Source organism: Pogona vitticeps, chromosome 1 (assembly GCF_051106095.1).
Source record: "Pogona vitticeps strain Pit_001003342236 chromosome 1, PviZW2.1, whole genome shotgun sequence".
Lineage (NCBI taxonomy): Eukaryota > Metazoa > Chordata > Lepidosauria > Squamata > Agamidae > Pogona > Pogona vitticeps.
The window spans coordinates 45,166,316-45,189,728 of NC_135783.1; the positions used below are offsets into that span (position 1 = coordinate 45,166,316).

Below are 23,413 nucleotides of genomic sequence, written 5' to 3' on the forward strand. Positions count from 1 at the left end.
TGGCATGCATGCCACAGCTGGCACACAGAGCCCTCTCTGCGGGCACGTGAGCCGTAAGTTGCCAGATTGTTACTCCCCCCCAGCCAAACCTGCGGAGTCACCTGCAGCCGCGGTGCTGGTGCTTTGACAGGTCAGGATCCAGAGCAGCTGGCGCTGGCAGCGGATCCGGAGTGGGGTCTCGAGTCACCTCCATGCCCAGCATTTCCCCTTCCTCCACCACTTCTGGTTCGGCCGCCACCACAGCCTGCTGCCCACTGGGTTTTTTTATTTTATTTTTTAGTTTGGGCACTCAGGCCCCGAAAGTTTCACCATGACTGTTCTAGTGAGTGTGCTGCCAAAATAAATACAATACTTTCAACTTGGAAATATGTTTATTTGATGCTACAATTCTCTCAATGCTATTAACCTTTAAAAAAGGATGGTCTGAGTGCTGCTAACAATGCAGGAAGTGGTAAGACTATTAGGCAAGTGCATATTGAGTAGTTTAAATATGCTTACACAAACATTAATACCAGCTGACTGATGTATCAGATTTGTAAACAATCATACCTAGAAAGTAATAGGATTCAATTGTCATTTTAAGAACTCTCCAACCCCAGGCGCAGTTAAAGGGTTTGTAACAACAGGTGGAACATTAATACTTGAAATGTCCAGGATTTGAAATAAATCTAGATTTTGTACTCAATTCTCAGATGCAACACTTTATACTGTACATGCATATCTTTTTAAATGTCAAGTTCCATCCCTCAGTGTGCACTTATACCACACAGCTATAATAGTGGGATATGACTTTAGCTGCTATGTCTCTTTCCTGTGATATATTGGAAATTGTACCTTGGTGAGATACAGAACTCAGAATTTTCTACTAAACATGTTAGTGCACGTCCCTCAACTATAGATTATTCAAAACAGTGCCTCATCAACTTGCAAATCCTAGGATTATGTAATATGAAGCCATGACAGTGAAGAGGTATGAAAGTGTTGGAACTGTGCACTGTAGACACAGAATCGTAAGGCCATCGAGTACAAACTCCTGCTCAATGTAGAAATGTGAATCGAAGTGTATCTGACAAATGATTGTTTAATTTTCTCCTGAATGCCTCCAGCGTTGCAGTGCTCACCATCTCCTCATGTAACTGGTTCCAATGCCATATTGTGCTAACAGGTGGAATTTTTTTGTGACATTCAGCTGAATTCTGGCTTTACGTATGGCCACTTACTAGCACGGCACAAAGTGACTTCATCAGAAGAAAGGCAGGGGAAAATGGAATGAAGAGGCAAGGTGGGACCATAAGGCCAGGCTCAGGGGTGCCCTTCCAAAAAGCAGCGGTATGGCCATCCCATTCCATTCTGGGCACTGCTTACTAGCACTCATTTTGATAAATAAACAGATGGGGAATGTAGCACTCATTTGCTCTTCTGTAACTGAGATTTCTTTCCTAGGCTGATTTTTCTTGTATCTTGTGAACCTGTGTTTTCTAGTGTAGAGCATATTAAAAACTAGTTGGGTTCAGCAGCAATGCAGACTATGACTAAAATTCTATATATACAGTTAGTGAGAAGTAAATTCATTAACAATGAGTGTCACTTTTCAGTAGATACAATGAAATGCCTGATGAGCATTTCACCGACATGAAGGGAGCGACTTCCCAGAAGAAACAGGAATTCTTTTTAACCCTGTCCTGAAATTCTTCTGCTTTTCACTAAACATAAAGATGCTGAAAGAGTTTCCACATGTAGTTTTATAAGCCTTGGCGTCTAATGAAAAAAAAATTAGCAAAACGTCAGGATTTGTTCCCAGCTTATCTGCTACCTGATAACCATTCCTGTCTTTTGATAATATATTTAAACAATGCAAATGAAACACTAATTCCTATTCAAAATCAAGTTTTTATTTAGAATGGGAAAGAAAATATAGCTGTACTAGAGCACAAAGTTTGACTAGACATGGAAAATACATTATCATGAAGATGCCGACATAAACTACAGAACTGAAATTCTAGAGCATTATTAGTTTTAGACACCACACCAACCTGTGGCTTATTTTTAAGTCTGCATCTATGTCAGCTCAATCATAATTTTCACTAACTGTGATGTGCCATTACTTCTGAATTCACAGTGATAGCTATTTTCCCACTTCAAGAGTCTGCTGCACCCAGAGACAAGAAAGCACTTAGGAAGTGCTTTGCAGAACAAAGACAAAACACAGACAGTTGGCTCTATAACATACTTTGTTGCTGTACATTTTGAAAGCTCAAATTGCAGTAAGAGTTCTTAACTAAGGCCGTAACAAAGAGAATGAGAAACAATTAGCCTCAGGTTTATGCACTTCTTTTCCTTCTTCCTTCAAGCATGAAGGGAAGAGAACATTCCCTCGTAGTCCTCATTTCTAGCTTGTGACAAGCCAGTTTGCTATATTTGGGAAAAGTGGCAAACTATGGCTCATCCCAACTGGCAGTAAATGGTTCTCATGTTTATTCCGTGCACAAAGAGCAATGGAAAAAAGGAGGGAGAGTTTCTGTAAACCTGAGGTGCACAGCTGCTCATTCAACAGCGCTGGCAGAAGACAATTTGCTGTCTGAAGGGTCAAAGAAGAAAATAGGATGATTAAAGGCTTTTGCTCTGGGCTTTTATGACAGTAGAACTTTATTTCCTTAAATAAACTATTCTTAATCTCACAGATGGGAGAATGTGAGTAAGCATTTTCAGCCTCGTGAGAAGAGTTGCAGGATCTCAGGCCTTGACTAGGGTCACCATGTGATCAGGATTCAGACTAGGGTCACCATGTGATTAGGATTCAGGATTTCAATCCAGTAGCCATCAGGATCTTGGACAAATGCCAATCCTTTCATTTTGCCTGTAAAATATGAATGCAGAATTAAACAATGAGGAGAGGGAAGGTTTGAACTATGCAGACTTCAGGCCTCTAAAAATGCACAAGGATTAATCTGTCTTCTTCAAACGGCAGCAAACGATTTCAAGTGTTCGCTTTTATCCCCAAATACCATTTCTCCCAAAGGCTCAAGCTCATGACTCAGAACAGCCACAAGTCCAAGCATGTAATGCACCAAAGTTACCTGCAGTGCTTTATATGAACACATTCAAATAAAAGAAAATGAATATACATGTACTGTCTCTATTGATTCTTCAAATATTTCATCTTAATGACAAACACTTTGGGTGGAGGTTATGGCCATGGAGTGCTTCCAACTGAAAGCCGAAGGCAGATATGTGGCTTTTGCAAAAGGTTAAGGAGAGGCAAAGCTCCAGATGTTACTGGAGTACAACCCACAGCATTTCTCACTAACGGCTCGGTTAGCAGGAACTGATGGAAGCCACAACCCTCCAACAGCTGTAAGGCCACACTTTGTTCACCACTGCAGCAAAGACTACAGCAGAGAGATGGAAGTTCAGGATTCAAATTGCGTTTATTAGCTGATATGCCAATGCCACTCACATAATTTTTAAGGGGTTGTTCTCCACTTTGTAAACTCCACTGTTGTTCTAGAAACAAAAAAACCCTACCCCCTCTATTGCAATGGATCTTCCTTTTGTGCTTCTTTCTCATCAAATTTATTTCTTATATATTCTTGAACCTTCTATTGCAACATTTAAGAGGCAGTGATCTTATTCATTTTTGCAGAACTAAAGACTTCTAAGGTCACAGAATTGTAGAATGGTAAAGTTGGAAGGGGCCTATAAGGCCATGAAGTCTAACGCCCTGCTTGATGCAGAAATACAAATCAAAGGATATCTGTCAGGTGGCTGTCTAAATTTCTCTTGAATGCCTCCAGTGCTGGAGCACCCAGCACCTATAGAGGTAATTGGTTCCACTGTCTTACTGCTCTAACAGTTAGGAAGTTTTTCCTGATACTCAACTGAAATCCGGCTTCCTGGAAGCTGAGCCCATGGTTGCATGTCCTGCACTCTGGAATGTTCAAGAACAGATCTTGCCTCTCCTCTGTATGACAGTCTTTCAAGTATTTGAAAAGTGTTATCATATGACCTCTCTTCTTCTTTTCTCAAGGTTAAACATGCTCAATTCTTTCAGTCTTTTCCTCATAGGGCTTGGTTTCCAGCCCCCTGATCATCCAGGTAATTCATCTGGATGAAGTGGGCTGCAATTCATAAACATGTTATAAAAGTCATTAGTCTTCAAGGTACCTAAGACTCTGTAATCTGAATCAATACTCATGTTTTACCCAGACTAATGCTTCCACTGGATTCCCACTTACTGGCCAAGATGCTGTTGATTAGAGCTGCAAATTGCAGTATAGTTGATCCATTGACTTAGTGGGACTATCACAAATCAATTCTTCTATAAGTTTCATTGGGTCTATTCTGTGATTTACTATGGTAAAATAAGTGGTCTCACTGAAATCAGTGGATATTACAGAGCTTTTAGCAAATTTCCATTAATTCAGTGGCCTACTCTTGTGCAACTGAGTATACTAAGCCAATGGTCTAACCTTAGGCCTCCAGATATTCTTGGACTTCAAATCCCAGAAATCCTGGTCAGCAGAGGTGGTGGTGAAGGTTTCTGGGAACTGTAGTGCAAGAACATTTGGAGGCCCAAGGCTGGGGACCACTGTACAGGACATTGGCTATAGGTGGAGAAACATTGGTCTACTCCAAAGACTTACCATCATCTGGCTTTTTTACAAATTTCACTCCTAGCTCTTCAAATCTTTTACAAGCTGTATTTACATCAGGAACAGCAATTCCAATATGGCCTGAAGAAGAGTAAAACAATCAAAATCAATAGTAAATTAAGTGCATCTGTGAATTACTTCTCCCCTACTGTAAAATACTAGTAATTTTTTTAAAATGTCATACAGAATGTGTATTCAATGCAGTAGAAAGAAAACATATCCATGTACTTGAAATAATATCTACTAAGGATCTCAAATTAAGGAATGAGTTTGGCTCATAGAAAAACTAAACTAGCTGCATTAAACTATAATTTGTAATTAAAAATATGGTACATTTGTCTAGTTTCACTCATAAGGAACAAACAACATTACTGCAAACCATAGGAATAAGCTCCAAATTTAAGTCTCCATTAATCTAGCTATATCAGTAAGTGTACAGGTCTTGTTGAGAACTCACGTAGGTTGTGAGATGCTGACCTGTTAGAAGTAGGTTAATTTATGAGAAAATAAACTTCCTTGGAGCTACAAATGATAATCAGAGAAAATACAGAAACTATTGTCTTTAAAACAAAAGCCAGATTTGGCTGGTAATATCTGGCAGTATATGTGTAAGTACAGGTATTTACTTGACTGCTATGTGGAAAGAAATGTTGGGCTGCATGTGGCTTTAGCATATTTTACAGGGATCTTCTTATGTTGCAATGTAAGCATTTAAATAAGTAGTTATCAGTTACCATGTACAAAGACCGACAAATGTGGGGTCACAAGCTACCTGTGATTATAGGTCATTCCACCCTGGGACAGTAGAAAAAAATAAACGCCTTACATCAGAAGTTGTCTCTGACTTACATCCTGCCGTCTCTCATTTGTTCACCAGCAGCTTATATTTAGAGTCATCATGCCCCCCACCCATTTAAGTTAATGGCTTTATTTCACCTTTCTAATATACAAAAATAACTTTTTAACGCATGATAGAAATAAAACTGATTGGTGGAGATAACTTACTACTCTATCTGCTATGGGCTGATGGTAATCTTTTGCTTGCTGGAGAAATGCTCAAAGGGTGAGTTGCATCCGAACTTGCCAAAGGACAAATGGTGCACCAGGAGGAGAAAGATCCAGATTAAAAGTGTGGATCTGGGGCGTATATTCTTCCAGATCTTACACCTTGCTCTAAAAGTCTAATCTTCAAAAAACTAACGAATTATGGAAAGGGAAGTGCTGGATTCCTTTAAGATTTTGAACAGTTAAGGACAGTAAGCCATTCTGCTTTTATCCAAACTTTCTGAGCTAGTGTAAATAGCTTTCAGTGAGTAATATTCTCAAAAAAAATCTGTATGGTGTTATATGAGTACATCTGGCGCCTGATAATTTTTTGCCAGGCTGTCCATGTGCTACGTGAGTTCCAGTAGCATAATTATTTTTTAAAAATAACTGTATAAAATAACAAAAATGTTACCACCTACTTGGCTCTTTAAAGGCTGAACCTATCTTTGAGACAGAAGAAAGGGAAAAGGAGACTGAGGTGTAATAGCAAGTACAAAAGTGATGGGAAAAAGGAGCGTGGAAATTAAAAAAGAAAACATTAAAATAGCCGTTTATGTGTTCCATTTTTATTCCGTGAACATATGCAATTTTTGGTAGTCTAGTTTCATCTGTTTTTGCAAACAGAGACTTAAAAGAGGAAGGAAATTACATATTTAATAAATTTTGTAAATTTTAACAGTTACCTTTGCATTTAAGTACCTTAGTCTGAAGAGAATTTGACAATCTAAGATCTGTCATTATAAGATTCTGTGTCAGAATAAAATTCTTTAGATAATTGTTTCCATCTCTTCAAATATTAGAAATTTGGTCATTCAGCTCTTTGAATAACTGACATTCAGAATTTATCAGGATTTTACTGATTCACATATAATTCTTGGGGGAAAACATATAGGGGAAATCAGAGTGAATTATTCTAACAACATACCAAATCCTCGTGGGTCTGAATTGCCATTATGGTAAGCTTGCTTCTCATCATTTTCAGTGCCCCAGTTGCTGAAAGAAAATACAAAGGACAATTTGAGACAAAGCACATAAGAGAGGAGTTAATGTTCTGAAAAGCTGAAAGAGTGGGAGAACAGTACAGGAAGAACATATTAAAATAGAACGGCAAATGCAGAGCATTTATTTTCTCAGAGATCAACCAAAAGGAATTCACAATTTGAATCAAGTATTCAACCGTTCCAGCTTCCGGGAATCAAAAGTACCTAAGGCCTTTAAAAAAACATTATGTTGGTATACTAAAACATAGTTCTAATACAGTAACCTATGGAATAACATCTTAATTTTCTAAGAACACATTTTAGCTCCATTTAATATTTTTATGTTCTGCTCTCTACAGAGGCAAAATCCCAACACTAAAGGATCAGGCATGAGTTGTATTATGCTTTGCCATAGTGCTACAAAAGTATATTCACAAGGTAGTCACTTTGCAGGGGTGTGGGGCAATTCTCAGCAGAACTTTATAAAGTTCTGTTTGGAGTCTGTGGTAGTTTATTATGTACTGAAGAACTGGCTTCCAGGCTTGTATGTATGTTCTGTGCTTTCAAGCTGGAACTAACAAAGTGAGTCTAATAGGGCTTTCAAGTGAGTTAGAAATTTAAGGAGTGGTTTGATCACTTCCACACCCCTGTGAGCTTCCATGGCCAAGTGGAGATTTGCACCTTGTTCTCCAGACGTTCTAGCCCATCAGTCAATCCACTACATCACACTGGGGATTGGCTTCCAGGCTTATATACCTGATAGTTGAACAAAAGAGTTCACAAACAATCACTAATTCTAATGACTGATTTCTAATTCATAAAAGCAGCAATTCTGTTTTCTAAGGCCTTTGATTTCCAGTAACAGACATAGACACAAACTTCTCACTTTTAGCAGAAAACAATCTGAAGCAATTAACAGAAAACACTTTTTCCAATCCCCCCCCAAAAAAGAAAAAAGAAACTCGCCTTCAGACATTCTCTGAATAAGCAGTAAAACATGTAATTTATTAGATTTCACATTTTATAGCAGTAGTGGGCAAGTTGTGGCTTTCCAGATGTTGTTGAACTACAATTTCCATGATCTCTCATCATTGGCAAAGCTTGCTAGGATTGCTGGGAGCTGTAGTCCAGTAAGAGCTGAGGGCAACAAATTGCCCACCATAGTCTTATTACCTCACTATGCAAGCGTGACAACCACTTTGTTCGAAATAGTTTGCTGATAAGACTTTCTCTACAGAAGGATTCACAGCATGGTATCATTTGGAATACTTCAGAATTTTTTCTTGAATATTTTGTTCTTGATAGAAATAGTCCTTGAAAGCTACTCATATGAGAAATAGGAGCATTAACAGGCAACTGATTTAAGATCCACAGTTGGGCAATATATTAGGACCAACCAAAATGTCACAAAATAGTGAGCAAAATTTAGAATTTTCCAGAGTATCCCTCTAAAAGTTGTTGGACTATACCCTCCCAACATTCTTTGACTGCTTGTCATGCTGTTTGAAGCTCATGACAGTTAAGAGTCCTACAACACTGGGAAGGCTACATGTTCACCTCTTATGGGCTAGATCAGTGGTTCCCAACCTTGTGCTAGCCAGGATTTCTGGGAGTTTTGGTCCAGAAACATCTGGGGACCCAAGGTTGGGAACCACTGGACTAGATGATGCAAATAAAAACCTTTTGCATGAAAGAAAATATAAACAAAGTCTTAAAGAATGGCTGGAACCTATTGTGTGACTCTGCAAAATTGTGACAATAATAGTGCAGAACAGCTATAGTGCTACTCATGAAGCACTTCAACATGTGAGCCATGCAACAGATGCAATGGGAACCACATAAGCAATTACTCAATCCTTATTGGGCAAACATATGTAGGCATAACTTCATGTTACATGAAGACAAACAGGAGTTCAGCCAGTATTTCAGGTTTTTTTAAAAAGGTACAAGATTGTAAAAGCACTGTGATAAGGGCAGGTACAGACAGAATCCAGTCCCATGTTTTAATCTTCCTTTGCTTGAATATCATATTCACTACAAGACATGCTGCTCGGAATTTGAGGATCTTACGTTACGCAACAGCAATATTTAAAAAAAGTTTATTTTTAGCAAGTAGCACAGTCTATTTTCACCAACACATTCTGGATATGTTTTGTTTTCACACCACAAACATATGTTGACATACTGACAAGTGCTGAAGAATACCTTGTTTTGATTTGAAACATATGCCAAAACAAATGAGCATTTTAGCAGTATGTCACAGGCATACGATTAAAGAACAGACTCTGTGTGTAATGAAATCTTATTTCTAGATGCCAAACAATCCATCACTTCCTTCACTTTTTACTTTGTGGCTAATTTTGGCTATGACACCACTTCCATTCCCTGGGTTTACATTTCAGGTGTTAATCTGACACAGTCCACTCCAATTTAAATTATAGTTTATATGCTCCAAAAACTGGGGGGAAATATATCTGGGAATACATTCATAGATGCTGAAACAGAACATTAATAGATTTATGTGGTATTAAAGATGAACATAAAATTGTACCAAAATCAATATAAAATTGAGGTAGGACTGACAGTGTTCATATCTCACAGATATCAACACCCTCTGACACCAGAAACGAGATGAAAAGCATTTGTTCTGGATGCACAAAATCCTAGGTTCAATCCGTGACTTCTTTAATTAGGAGAAGGTCAGGTAGCAGACAACAAGAAAAACATCTGTCTGTGACTATGAGAGCTGTTTCCACCCAGAACAGGTAATAACGGGCCAGATGTTTTTGGACTACAACTCCCATAAGGCATGACTATGCTGGCTAGGGTGTCATGAGAGCTGTAGTCCAAGAACACCTGGGTACCATGGGTTCAGATGGATAGTCTGACTCTGTATTAAGAAATTTCCCATGCAAACAATCAGCTGCATCCCGAAGGCTTAGTGAGTCACTAATTTGCTTGGTGTGTGAGAAAGCCACTGACATCACATTAGACTAGAAAAACAATGTAATTTTATTCCATATAGCCACCCATACAGAAGACTCAAAACAGAAGGACTAAAAATCAGAACTGTTCAGTTTTAACACTTACTGTGTCAGTTCGACTGTGGCCTTTCTAGAAAAAGTCCATGCTGTCCTTTCTTTCGCATCTTTTGGAATATCATTTTTATCTTCATAAGCCAGGAAGTAGAGGGAGAATTTCATAGAAGGGAAGTCAAATTTCTGCAGTAGGCTAGAATGGATTTATGTAAGAAAACAGAAAAGCCACACATTTAAAGTTTTAAAGTTTTGTATTCAAGTCCCTGTGGCTGTTCTCTATAGAAGGATCAGAATAAGCCTCCAAAGATCGGGCAGCTCCTCTTGCAAAAAGAAGCCCCAAATTATTATGATGTCCCCATCTTGTAGAAGCCTCCCATTCCAAAGGATTCTTTAAGCCCCAGATGTAGATTTCCTGAAGAACTGTAGGCCACAAAGGGTGGTCAGAAACAAGAAGCCCCACTGCATAGGTCTTCTGCTCGCTCTTCTCTCACTCACATTAACTACAGAATCCTGAAGCTGGATAGCATAGCAGCTTTTATTTATTTATGTAACTTTTATTTATTTGACTTTTATACCACCCATTTAGATAAATCTACTCTGGGCGGTTTACAGTCCAAAAAACAATAGAATTAAAAACATAAATTAAAAAAATTAAAACAAGCAAACATAATCCATAATCTTACTATTATAAATAATAAGATTTACTTTCATATATAGTATGTTATTATATTGTCATTTTGGGACATTTTATTGTACAGTGGTGCCTCGCTAGACGATTGGTTTTTGTGATCACTATGGTGCCTCGCAAGACTTTTTTTTTTAGACCGATGCTTCGCAAGACTTTGTTTTTTGAGACCGATGTATAGGGAACCTCACAAGATGATTTTTTCACAAGATGACATTTTCGCGGAACGAATTAAAATCATCTTGTGAGGCACCACTGTATTCTATTATTCTTAATTGCTGATAGCTTCATGAGCGGTATCTAAGAAAAAGTTTTTCTAAAAAAATAAACAGAAGGACTTGCATTGAAGCTATATCATGATGCAGCAACATAACCCATGAAGCTACCTTCCAAGTGGCAAATCCAGAACTTTGGCAGGAAAAATCCCCCAATACTGAAACATCCCTACCTTGTAGAAGAGTCACAATCCCTGAGCATCCTTGGGAACTCTTTTTATTTTGAATACTGCACTGTTATGGCCCTGTGGAGCCAACCACATATATATACACACCAAGAGGCAAGAGATATCATAAGTTTTCTTTTCAAACTTCATAGAAAAACATCAGCTTTCTTTTTTTCTAATCCATCCTTGGTCCACCTTTCATACCACTGTGTCATATGCATGTTTTGTTTTGAACCCTACAACTGCCCTGGAAGTTGGGCAGTGGCTGGTTGTTACTTCTGCTTGCGTTTCCTTCACATTGGTATGTCTTAGCTCAACATCAGCTAGTCTCTGCTGCTCTATGTTTCTTCCCCTTTTCTCCCAAATCTATTTATTTTCTGTCTCTGAAGCCTATGGCGGACACCAGCATTAAAGCTCTTTTTGCCTCACAGGCTTTCAAAGGCCTGCCTAGCCATATCCCTTGGGCAAGTATGAGTAAAGTGTGGCTCTCTAAATGGTGCTCGGCTGCAACTTCCAATATATTTTGTTTGCCAAAGACTATGCTGAAATGGCTGCAGCCCACTGGCAAGGGAAGGGCCACCTTCTGCTTTTTTTTTCTTTTGGACAAAGACTACTTTCCTCTAGTCCAGGTAAATTTCCCAATCTCCTTAAAATAATAAACATGTGCCATCAAGGCAATTCTGACCCTTTTCAGGGTTTTCCAGGTAGAGAAGTGGTTGACCATTCCCTTCTTCTGAGGGCTCCCTAAGATTGTGCAGCTTGCCCAAGGTCACACAGGCTGCCTTTACTCTCAGGAGGCACAGAGGGGAATCGAACTCTCAACCTCTGACTCACTGGCCAGATAACTAAACCACTGAGCTATCCAGACAGGTTTTCTCTCCCTCAGTTACACCTACTAAAACTAGCACAGTGTATCGATGTGAATATAATTAACATGGATAGGAAAGCATGTCACTTTGCAAGAAGTGAACAAAGTGTTTGAAGCCGAGTCAATAGAAATCTAGAGTTTGGGTACGATCCTTGTCCTCTCTCTACTGCCACCGATAGCAAACAATTTACCAAGGGCTGGAGTAAAGAGAGGAAATTGAGCATAAACAAGGCTGGCAACTTCCACTCAAGAATAGCGCTTGATGCTCAGTGAATCTTCTACAGTACTAGCAGTTAGGGAGGTTGATGAGCAGTAACACTTTTTCAAGTAGAAATGGCATAGGTCACTTCACCGTTACAGAACAGAGCACCTGGGTTCTGTATTCACCTTTCTGTTTCTACTTAAAATTATTTAAAAACATGGACTTGTGTCCAATTGTCCCTCCATGAACCTTAGTCCTTCTTTGTTCTAGTGAGTCCTTTGTTTTAAAGGGAGAGGCAACTTTTGCCAATTTTCCATTCAGCCTCCTGTACTGTTTGTTTCATGTTGCTCTAAAAAGTCCCTCAACCATTTGGAGCAGAATTTCAAGACAGGAAAACGTCTTCCATAAGCATCTACTGGCTTCTACAAACAGAACACCACAGTTTAATTCTATTCAGTTAAACCATGTTGTATCTTCTAACCAGTATTAAAAATAGATTATGCAACTACAGATCACATTTTTTCCTTCTTTTTCTTCTTCTTTTCCCATCTTGGACTCTGTGATTAATCTGGATTTTACTTTAGTTTATTTTTATGATATATGTAAACCGCCTACAGTAGACACGTTCTAGATGGACAGTATATAAATCTAATAAATAAAATAAAACAAATAAATGTATACAGGACTTAACAGGCTTGCTTTTGAGAAGAATAGGGAATTGAACCATAATGATGAAGACTAGCCAAGAAGAATTTGTACTTACGTCATTCCAAGAACTCTAGTATAAAAATCCAGTGACTTTTTAGGATCTTTTATTCTTAACATTGTCTGTTGCATCAAAAAATCCTGTAAGGGAGATGACGTACATTACATATTTGTCTATGACAAATATGACATATTTGTGTATCATGTGTCACTAATATTGAAATACAATTTTTCCAGTAAATTAAGTTCATACAGGAACAAAAATTGCCAGGGTCAAAATATTATTAAGCTGATTTTACACAGCAAAACCGAACTGTTTGGAAAGTATTCTGTCCTGGGCTTCAGGATCAAAGCTTGGAAGTAACTTATTAAAAGAAATGCCATTACTTGTTACTTTCCTTTACACAGCAAGCATTGTCACTGTCATTACTTTAAATGCTGCAGTAACAACATTACATGTGATCCAAAATGTTATTGTTAACTTCTGTTTGGTCACACTTGGAAGCAAGCATAGTTTTGTTGATGTTTTTAAAATATTATTTTTAAAAGCTACAAAATGTAAAGTGTTATTAATGGTAATTTGAACGAAAATAATGTATCACTGCTCTTCCTTCCTATTTGCTTTTCAAAAATACATAGCCAAAATCCTGTTACTTAGCATTAAGTAAATTGCACTAGAGTACAAAGGAGTAGAACTTAATTATCAGGGAATTGGTGAATCAACTCTTTTGTAAGTTCTAGTGATTCAAATAGACCTACTCTAACAGTTACTTTCCCTTCATGGATTGTTGCCTTGTCATGGCGAAGGGGCTTGAGTAATTCAGAGAATCCATGGGCTATGCTGTGCAGGGCCACCCAAGACGGACAGGTCATGGTGGAGGGTTCTGACTAAATGCAATCCACCTGGAGCAGGAATTGGCAAGCCACTCCAGTATCTTTGCCAAGAAAACCCCATGAACAGAAACAAAAGGCTAAAAGATATGACGCTGGAAGATGAGCCCTTCAGGTCGGAAGGCGTCCAACATGCTACTGAGGAAGAGTGGAGGACAAGTAGAAGTAGCTCCAGAGCTAATGAAGTGGTTGGGCCAAAGCTGAAAGGACGCTCAGCTGTGGACATGAATGCAAGTGAAAGGAAAGTCCGATGCTGCAAAGAAAAATACTGCAAAGGAACCTGGAATGTAAGATCTATGAACCTTGGTAAGCTGGATGTGGTCAAACAGGAGATGGCAAGAATAAGCATTGACATCCTGGGCGTCAGTGAACTAAAATGGACGGGAATGGGCGAATTCAATTCAGATGCTTATCATATCCACTATTGTGGGCAGGAATCCCATAGAAGAAATGGAGTAGCCCTCATAGTCAACAAAAGAGTGGGAAAATGGGATAATCTCAAAAATGATAGAATGATTTCAATACAAATCCAAGGCAGACCTTTCAACATCAGAGTAATTCAAGTTTATATACCAACCACCAATGCTGAAAAGGCTGAAATTGACCAATTCTATGAAGACTTACAACACCTTCTAGAACTGAAACCAAAAAAAGATGTTCTTGTCATTATAGGGGACTGGAATGCTAAAATAGGGAGTTGAGAAATAAAAGGAACAACAGGGAAGTTTGGCCTTGGAGTTCAAAACGAAGCAGGGCAAAGGCCAATAGAATTTTGTCAAGAGAACAAGCTGGTCATCACAAACACTCTTTTGCAGCAACACAGAGGCGACTCTAGACATGGACATCTCCAGATGGGCAATAACGTAATCAGATTGCTTATATTCTCTGCAGCCAAAGATGGAAAAGCTCTATACAGTCAGTAAAAACAAGACCTGGAGCTTAAACTGAAGACCACTGGGCTAGTCAGGCATAATCTAAACTAAATCCCTTGTGAATACACAATGGAAGTGAAGAACAGATTTAAGGAACTAGATTTGATGGACAGAGTGCCTGAAGAACTATGGATGGAGGCTTGTAATACTGTACAGGCGGCAACAACAAAAACCATCCCAAAGAAAAGGAAATGCAAGAAAGCAAAGTGACTGTCCAACGAGGCCTTACAAACAGAAAGGAAACAAAATGCAAGAGAGATAGGAAAAGTTACATAAAATTGAATGCAGACTTCCAAAGAATAGCAAGGAGAGACAAGACGGCCTTCTTAAATGAACAGTGCAAATAAACAGAGGAAAATAATAGTAAGGAGAAAACCAGAGATCTGTAAAAAAAATTGAAGCTATTAAAGGAACATTTTGTGCAAAGATGGACATGATAAAGCAGGGGTCCCCAACCCCCGGTCCGCGGCCCAGTCCCGGTCCCTGGGCATCCTTGAACTGGGCCGCGGACACGGATCTCCGCCCCCCCGCACCGCGGGGGGGGGGGGGCGTTGCGCTGCATTTCGCGCTTGCGGATTTGCCTTTCTGGGAGATCGCTGTTTGCTAACTTTCCCCGCCTCCTCCTCTTCCTCTGCCCCGTCCTCCTTTTATTCAAATAAGCGCCTGGTCCAATCGGAAGCCCCGCCTGGCCCTTGAAGGACACACGCCCACACCCTCCCCGCTGCTCAGGATGTGTGTAGGTCACGCACACCTACACATTTTTGGCTTGAAAACCTACGATCCTCCCTCCCCTCCTCCAGCTCATTTCTCCCTACCAGGGTCTTCTCAAGCATCGCCTCCTTCCCCCCCCCCACTTCGGCAGGAGATCCATTGAACGGTAAGACGTAAATCAGATTTAAAAACAACCAGAGAGCAAGTGAATCCACCCTCCCTCCCATTTTGAAGATATTAAACCAGTCTCTGTCCATCAAAGAGCAGATTGGAACACATCCCTGTTCTCGGAAGGCTGGGCTCTTCCCCCCCCCTTTTTTTTTAAACAGGGGTCAGTATCTTTATTTTGATTTCTAAAAAATTACTTGCCATTTCCCACTTTTTCTTTATACTGGAGGTCAGAATAACCACTTTAATTTTTTCTTCCCTTCCCCTTTCTTTTTTTTTTTACTTCCATAAATGTATGGGAGGGACCCAGACTGAAAATTAGGAATAGCCCTCCCCCACCTCATTAATATATATATTTTAAGGACATGCATCCAGGGCATCAGACCATGCACGTTCCAATCTGCTCCCTCCCCTATTGATCGGATGTTTTGGAAAAAAACATGACTGCACATTTGACATTTTAAACATGTATTCTGCCATTATATTTTTCTTGCCTCCTTTTTATTTTCTTGGAAATGAATAGGTGAGACCCTTTTCTGTACCTTGAGCATAAATAGGGAAGAAGGATGAACTGGGAGGGATGGTGGCATTGAGTGGCCAGAGCTCTGTTTGTTTGTTTGTTTGTTTGTTTGTTTGTGTGTGTGTGTGTGTGTGTGTGTGTGTGTGTGTGTGTGTGTGTGTGTGTGTGTGTGTGTACTGTATATTGTAAATAGACACACACAAGAACATATAAATGTAAATTAGAATCTAAGATGATGATGATCCTTTGCCTAAGTTCTCTATGTTTTATGATACAACCTGTACAGGAGAGCGGGCTAGTCGTTTCTTGTAAATATACAAAAATTAAGGGATCCAGGGGAAGAAAGGGGCCAGAATGATCATGTAAGGTTAACAGTGGAAACAAACTGGCCCTATTAAGAAGTCATGGCCTCTCACAGACACTCCCCCTCCCATGGGGGGCTTGCAAACAGCAACACACGCATCTACGTGTATGATTTCCTTCCTTTCAAATCAAGGGGGTAATGTCGGTGTATATAAATTTTTTGGGGGGGTAAAAGGTAAAAAAGTTCCCTGACCCCTGGCTTAGAAGAACAAATTAGCTTTTTTTGTCAGGCAATTTTTTTTTGCTTTTTGGTAAGGCAGTTTTCAGACATCTGTTCTGCGCCCTACTGCTCAGAAGCAAAGGTGGCCACCTTATTTATTTTAAATACCAGAAATGACAGAATGGTGCCTGAATTCCCCAAGTTGCAGATTCCCCCCCCCCCAAAAGTGAGGTCATGAGCAAAGTATTTGATAATTATGGCCGAAAAAATGTGGTAATGATATAAGGAAAATAAACTCTGGCTGCTTTGAGATAGAATATGCATTATGAAGAATGGAGGTCTCCAGGGTGATCTGCCTTGTCTTCTTCCTTCCACATATTTCTCCCTGCTGCTCTCCTTGCTGTTGGTCGACATGGCATGGGGGTGGGGAAGATCATGACTTCAGTGAGGGTTGCAAGGCTGCCAAGAGAATTCCTATGGTTTGCAGTGAATCCCAGGGACTATGGCAAATAGAAGGTAGCAGCTTCAGTTGAACGTCGCTTAGCATAGGAAGTCAAGACTAGACTAGTGTCGGCCCATTTGAATCTATGAAACCTACAGAGGAATTGGTTCACCAAATTCCCAGTAATTCAGTGGGCCTGTTCTAGTATGATTTTCTGCACTAAACAACAGGATTTCAGGCAGGACTTAGAACAGGGTACAGTACTTAGTCATGAATCCTTCCCAAGTATCTTTTGTTTTGCTTGGCCAACCTAGCTCCTTCCTCTCCTAGTCATCCTCCCCACCCTACTTTCTTTCCCTCTTTCTGCTCTGGTGGCCTTGCCTCAAACCCGACACCGCACTACCATAGCCCCCCCACCCCCGCTTGGGAACAACAAGAATTAAAGTTACCTGTTTAATAAAGTGTGGCCCTAATTAATCCAACACCTGTGTCTTGCCTCTTTATTCCGGGGTGGGGGCGACACAAAGGGCACAATACAATACATGTAATGTGCTTGATTCATAGCTATCCCCCAACAACCTGCTGCATAACAAATACCCCCACGCACGGATGCCCCCCCACGCCCCCCATTCATGGATGGCGGCGGTGGCAGCCCCCCCCCCCACTGGTCCTTGGAAGAATGGTCTTCAACAAAACCGGTCCCTGGCATTAAAAACGTTGGGGACTACTGTGATAAAGGACAAAAATGGTTGGGACCTCACAGAAGCAGAAGACATCAAGAAGAGGTGGCAAAAATACACAGAGGAATTACTGTATACCAGAAATATTTGGAGCAATAGCCAGAGGATTGGAAAAGATCAGTCTACATGCCAATCTCAAAGAAGGACAGTGCCAAAGAATGCTCCAGCTACAGTGGACCCTTGACTTACAGACGGCTTGACTTACAGACTTTTTGAGTTACAGACTTCTCTGCCCGCAAAATTTAGGTTTGACTTGCAGACTGAGATTTGACTTACAGACCAGAAAAAAACCAAAATGGAACAAAAACGGCCTGTTACGGGATTAATCGGTTTTCAATGCACTGTAGGTCAATGGAGACTTGACTTACAGACTTTGACTTGAGAACCGCCTTCCAATACGGATTAAGTTCTCAAGTCAAGACCCCACTGCACCGTACAATTGCACTCATTTCACACGCTAGCAAGGTTATACTCAAAATCCTACAAGGTAGGCTTCAGCAATATGTGGACCAAGAACTTCCAGAAGTACAAGCTGGAGTTCGAAGGAGCAGAGGAACATGAGACCAAACTGCTAACATGCGTTGGATTATGGAGAAAGCCAGAGAGTTCCAGAAAAACACCTACTTCTGCTTCATTGACTACACAAAAGCCTTTGACTGTTTGGACCACAGCAAACTATAGCAAGTCCTTAAAGAAATGGGGATGCCTGACCACCTTATCAGTCTCCTGAGAGACAGGAGGCAACAGTTAGAACTGGATATGGAATAAGTGATTGGTTCAAAATGGGGAAAGGAGTACAACAAGGCTGTATATTGTCCCCCGGCTTATTTAACTTATATGCAGAATACATCATGCGGAAGGTAGGACTGGATGAATCCCAAATGGGAATTAAGGCTGCTGGAAGAAATACCAACAATCTCAGATATGCAGATGATACCACTCTGATGGCAGAAAGTAAGGAGGAATTAAAGAACCTCTTAATGAGGGTGAAAGAGGAGAGCGCCAAAAATGGTCTGAAGCTCAACATCAAAAAACTAAGATCATGGCCACTGGTCCCATCACCTCCTGCAAGTAGAAGGGGAAGATATGGATGCAGTGACAGATTTTACTTTCTTGGGCTCCATGATCACTGCAAATGGTGAAAGCAGCCACAAAATTAAAAGACACCTGCTTCTTGGAGGAAAGCAATGAGAAACCTAGACAGCATCTTAAAAAGCAGATACATCACCTTGCCGTCAAAGCTATATTTTTTCCAGTAGCAATGTATGGAAGTGAGAGCTGGTCCATAAAGAAGGCTGACTGCCAAAGAATTGATGCTTTTGAATTGTGGTGCTGCAGGAGGCTCTTGAGAGTCCCCTGGACTGCAAGGAGAACAAACCTATCCATTCTGAAGGAAATCAACCCTGAGTGCTCACTGGAAGGACAGATCCTGAAGCTGAGGTTCCAATACTTTGGCCATCTCATGAGAAGAGAAGACTCCCTGGAAAAGACCCTGATGCTGGGAAAGTGTGAAGGCAAGAGGAGAAGGGGACGACAGAGGACGAGATGGTTGGACAGTGTCATCAAAGCTACCGACATGAATTTGACCACACTCCGGTAGGCAGTGGAAGACAGGAAGGCCTGGCGTTCTCTGGTCCATGGGGTCACGAAGAGTCAAAAGTGACTTAACAACTAAACATCAAAAACAAAGAGCTACTTATTGTACTAAAGTAAGTCACAACTAGAACAGGCCATTTCACTTAACTGAACATAGGGAGTTGATGCACCAAATTCCACTGATTCAGTGAGACTTCTCTAATGTGATTTACTACACTAAGCAACAGGATTTTGGCCATTATGTTACCCATTAGTTGTTAAAGTTAAGTTTCCAAGCTCTTTTTCATGATTATAATTGTGCAGTTTTGTACCAAATGAACAAAATACTCTGGTTCTACATTTTCAGGAATCATTAACTCACATTATATAAATGTCTGAATATTATTTTCTGAACAACTGCCTTTAGCTCTAAGAAGTGAAAATATTTAGGATCCAATGATGAGGACTACAATCAAGCATATATATGGGCAATTTTCTGGGCATCCCTAGTAGGCCAACTGCCCTTGCCCCATGCCCCTTGTTGGGCCCAACAGACTCCTGCAGCTGGTTGCCAGGAGGGTACAGAGAAGGAAACAGAGGCTGCAGCTGGGAGCCAGGGAAACACAAGCTACAGCTGGGTGAGGAGGCAGGGGCTGGGCCCAGATGATAGGTATCTGATATAAGGGAAGAAGAGGAGGTCTATTACATTGGCGATAGAGAGAGGAGGACTTGGATCCTGCTTTCTGTACCATGGGGAGGAGGATGTAACAACTGTCCAGAAACGCTGGAGTAGTGCCTTGATCCAGGTGGAGCTGGCCAAGGTTAGAAAGCACAGATGTGGCACACCCATATCCAACCCACCATTGATCTCAACACCCTCACAAACCCTTTGAAGGCTGAGAGACTCAGCAAGGCATCCAACTTTACCCCAACCCCATAGAAGGGCAGGAAGAGGAAGCGCCAGAACGAATGTCTTGAGTGTTACCAAGAAGGACACAGGGAGACCCGGCACAAGTGAGCAGAAATCACAACTCCTCCCTGAAGGAAGTTGGTTGGCTCAGGGCTGTGTGGAAGATTCAGCTTCAAGTGCATATTTTGGGTTGAGAGAACTCAGTGAGTGGAACTGGGGTTTGACTAAAGACTGGACTTGGTAGAGGGCTAATGAAACCAATACAGCCCCCCCCCCCAGTGATCTGGGAGAACAAAATGCATCTGGCATTCAACCCTTTCTTGTACCCTGCTCTCCAACATTAAAATCTAAATCCAGCAGCTCTGGGGGGTCTCAGCTTTATGGGAGTTACGGTCGAGGAGGGTCTTTCTGCTGAACCCATTCCTGACAAGGGTGGCAACATTCACAGCATGAGAAGCCAAATACACAAATCTTCTATAAGAATTCTACATCACAGCTGGATTACTATAATGTGCTCTACGTAGGGCTGCCTCTGGAAAGTGTTTGGAAACTTCAGCAAGTCCAAAGTGCTGCTGCCAGGTTGCTAACTGGGGCAGGTCACAGGGATCACATAACTCCCCTGTTACAGCAGCTCCAATGGCTGCAGATCCATTTCTAGGCAGAAATCAACGTGCTAGGTGTAACCTATAAAGCCCTGAATGGATCTGGCCCAAACTCTCTCAAAAACCATCTCTCTCTTTAGGAGCTTGCCCAGATATTAAGATCACAAGGGGAAGCTTTTCCTTTCAGTGACACCACCATCTATGGTGCGTTTGGTGGGCACATGGGGGGCCTTCTCTGTTGCTGCTCCCAGATTCTGGAACTCCCTCCCTATGGGAGACCAGGCTGGCTCCATCTCTGCTCTCCTGCAAGCGGGCAAAGACCTTTCTCTTCAGGCAAGTTTTCCTTTAGTGACTGGTTGTCTTAAGAGTTTTATTTTATTTTAAAAGCTGCCTTTTTTGCTTTTAATTCTGTTTTAGTAATAATATCTAATATTTTTATAGAATGTTTATTTAATTCCCTTAAATATTTTAATTTACTATTTTTAACTTTTAAATACTGAATTTTTTAACTGATGTAAAAAATGTAAACACACTTACTGGGAAATATGCTCCATTATACACAGTGGAACTTTTAAGTAAATATGCACTGGACTGCTTTAATATCAGCAGTCAAGAACTGAGTTACTAGGCTACATAAAACAGTTGATAAAGTGGGCAAGGACAACAAACTCTGATTTAAAAATGGTGTTACAGACATTTTAAAAAGTAAACGGTTGCACTGTTACATGACTATTGGGTTTTAGTAACAAGGGCATGTGACTTTACTGAAAAAGGATTAATTTGGATGCACAGAGGAATGCCAAAACTGGGTGGTTGGGTAGAATTCTAGGCATACCTGAAATGAAGCCTCAAAAATCATTGGAACTAAGGAATATACATAGGTGTGGGGTTCATGTACCTTTATTTAGTTTTCAAGATGGTAAAATACTGACTCCCCCAAAGTCCACTGTACAGAAGAGCACTAAAATGGGCTTTTCACAACTGAGCAGGATAATTCCATTTCAGTGTTGCTTCTTATGTACTGTTTACAATTACTGTACAGTATTTTGTATGGCTCCATGGCTCTCTCTAGGGAGGAAAAATATTTAAATAAAAAAGTGAGAGAAAATGATTTATTAAGCCTCAAAAAGTAGGCATAATAAATAAGAGACAGGGAAAAAATGGACAAGGTGGACTGTACCTTTAACAGTTGTGTGGAAAAGCAAAATTCCTGAAGTCACAGCTTACATCTCTGCCTCATCCTACCTATGGTTTCTCAGGTGTCTCACTGTGTTAAGTAAAAACTTACTCCCAGGGAGTTCATAGGATTACAACCCAAGGCTGCAATCTTTGGATAAAAACACTCAAGAAAGAGTAATGCCCATCGGCCATTTCCCAAATAATGACGGCAAAGCATGGAGCAGCAGCCCCTCTTTTGGTTTTGCACTCATTGATCTTTTTAGTATTGTCTACTCATGGCTACTGATTTAAATGTATTTTAATTCTCATAAGCTGCCTTGGTTCCTTTTTAAGGAGAAAAGCGTGTTAAAAATACTGTAAAGAAATAAATAAAATTATGGTAAACTCCAAAAAGAGAACATATACCTCGGCATCTAGAGTTCCCATGCATTTCCTGAGTGTACAAACCCGCCCACGTCTACTCAGAAGTAAGGAACGTATTGTTTTCAAACGACCCTTGCTCCCAGGAGAGCCTGGACAGGATTGCAGCCAGCCGAAACCCGAGCAGCCTCTACGTTGGCGACCTCAACCATCTCACCAGGAACCCGATCCTTCAGATCGCCCTCTTAAAGTTCAGGCACGCAACCTTTTCCCTCGTTGCATTTACAGTATAGGCGAATTCTCTGCGTTTGTCTTCCCGTAAGCAGCGAGAGCGGCTTGAAATCAACCAAAGTGACCTCATCTCTCTCCGTACTCCTACCCCCGGTATTATCTCCCCCTTTTACCTTCGTGCTGGCATCTGGATCGGAGCAGGCGCTGAGGGCTTCCTCATCAGTGAGGCCTCGGAGTTCTGGCTGCTCAGACATGTTAGCGATCCCCTGCGGAGCTGCACGTCTCCACGCGACTCTTACGCCCGAACCGGGGCAGCCTCTTTTCTGGGAAGAGTAAGAAAGCGGTGTGACCAATAGCAAGGAGGAATGCAAATTAGGATGGCCCGCTTTAGCAAATAAAGTTACATCTCCCCGACCCTAGAGCACTTCACTAGGATTAAAATTGTGCTCCTACAACTACCAGCATTCCTTGCGTTGCAGGCTTACTGTCCTTTTAACATTTCACCATCAGTTCCATTTAAGGAGGAAAGACATTAAATTAGTAGCAAAACTTGGCTGAAAGGGACGGGTCTTAATAATCGGATATCAATGCTTTTCAGTATACATTTACTCTTGCTCCCAGAAATCCGATACGTACTGAACCATAATTTGGAAAGAAACAATTCTAGAACATAGATTTAAAAAGAAAGTTTTTCTTGTCTTGCTATGAATGAGGTCCTGTCATCAACAGTCTTGCTCAGGTCTCGCAATCTCAAGGCTGTATGTTTCTTTACTGAGTAAATCAGTTTCATGATGTTGGTTTTTTGTTTTTTTAATGTTCACTTGTATTTCAGTTTTGCACTTTCTTCTCATCTTCAGCAGAGGAATTTCAAGTCACTATTGTTTTCTGCTAGTACTGTAATATTGTGTCATATTTTAAATTACTGAAGTTTCTTCTACCAATTTTCATTCCTCCATCTGCATCTATTCAAGATTTTCATATATGTTTTTGAATAGATAGGGAAATACAAC

General features: G+C 40.6%; 1 protein-coding gene across 1 annotated transcript; it reads right to left on the reverse strand.

Annotated features, from left to right (window-relative positions):
* Nucleotides 1-1,870: 1,870 nt before the first annotated feature.
* On the reverse strand, nucleotides 1,871-22,835 carry GLO1 (glyoxalase I). Its single transcript, XM_020785085.3, has 6 exons — nucleotides 22,577-22,835; nucleotides 12,678-12,760; nucleotides 9,770-9,910; nucleotides 6,625-6,692; nucleotides 4,644-4,733; nucleotides 1,871-2,857 (listed from the first exon to the last, which is right to left on the reverse strand). Exons 1-6 carry the CDS (start codon nucleotides 22,655-22,657, stop codon nucleotides 2,769-2,771), a joined length of 552 nt encoding a protein of 183 aa, XP_020640744.2. The 5' UTR covers nucleotides 22,658-22,835; the 3' UTR covers nucleotides 1,871-2,768.
* Between the last annotated feature and the right edge of the window lie 578 nt (nucleotides 22,836-23,413).

Coding starts and splice junctions, on each gene's coding strand:
- GLO1 (XM_020785085.3), bottom strand. CDS start 22,657: ATGTCTGAGCAGCCAGAACTCCGAGGCCTCACTGATGAGGAAGCCCTC. Junction 9,911..12,677: donor ACTAGAGTTCTTGGAATGAC/GTAAGTACAAAT, acceptor AATCCATTCTAG/CCTACTGCAGAAATTTGACT. Junction 2,858..4,643: donor TGTAAAAAAGCCAGATGATG/GTAAGTCTTTGG, acceptor CATATTTTACAG/GCAAAATGAAAGGATTGGCA.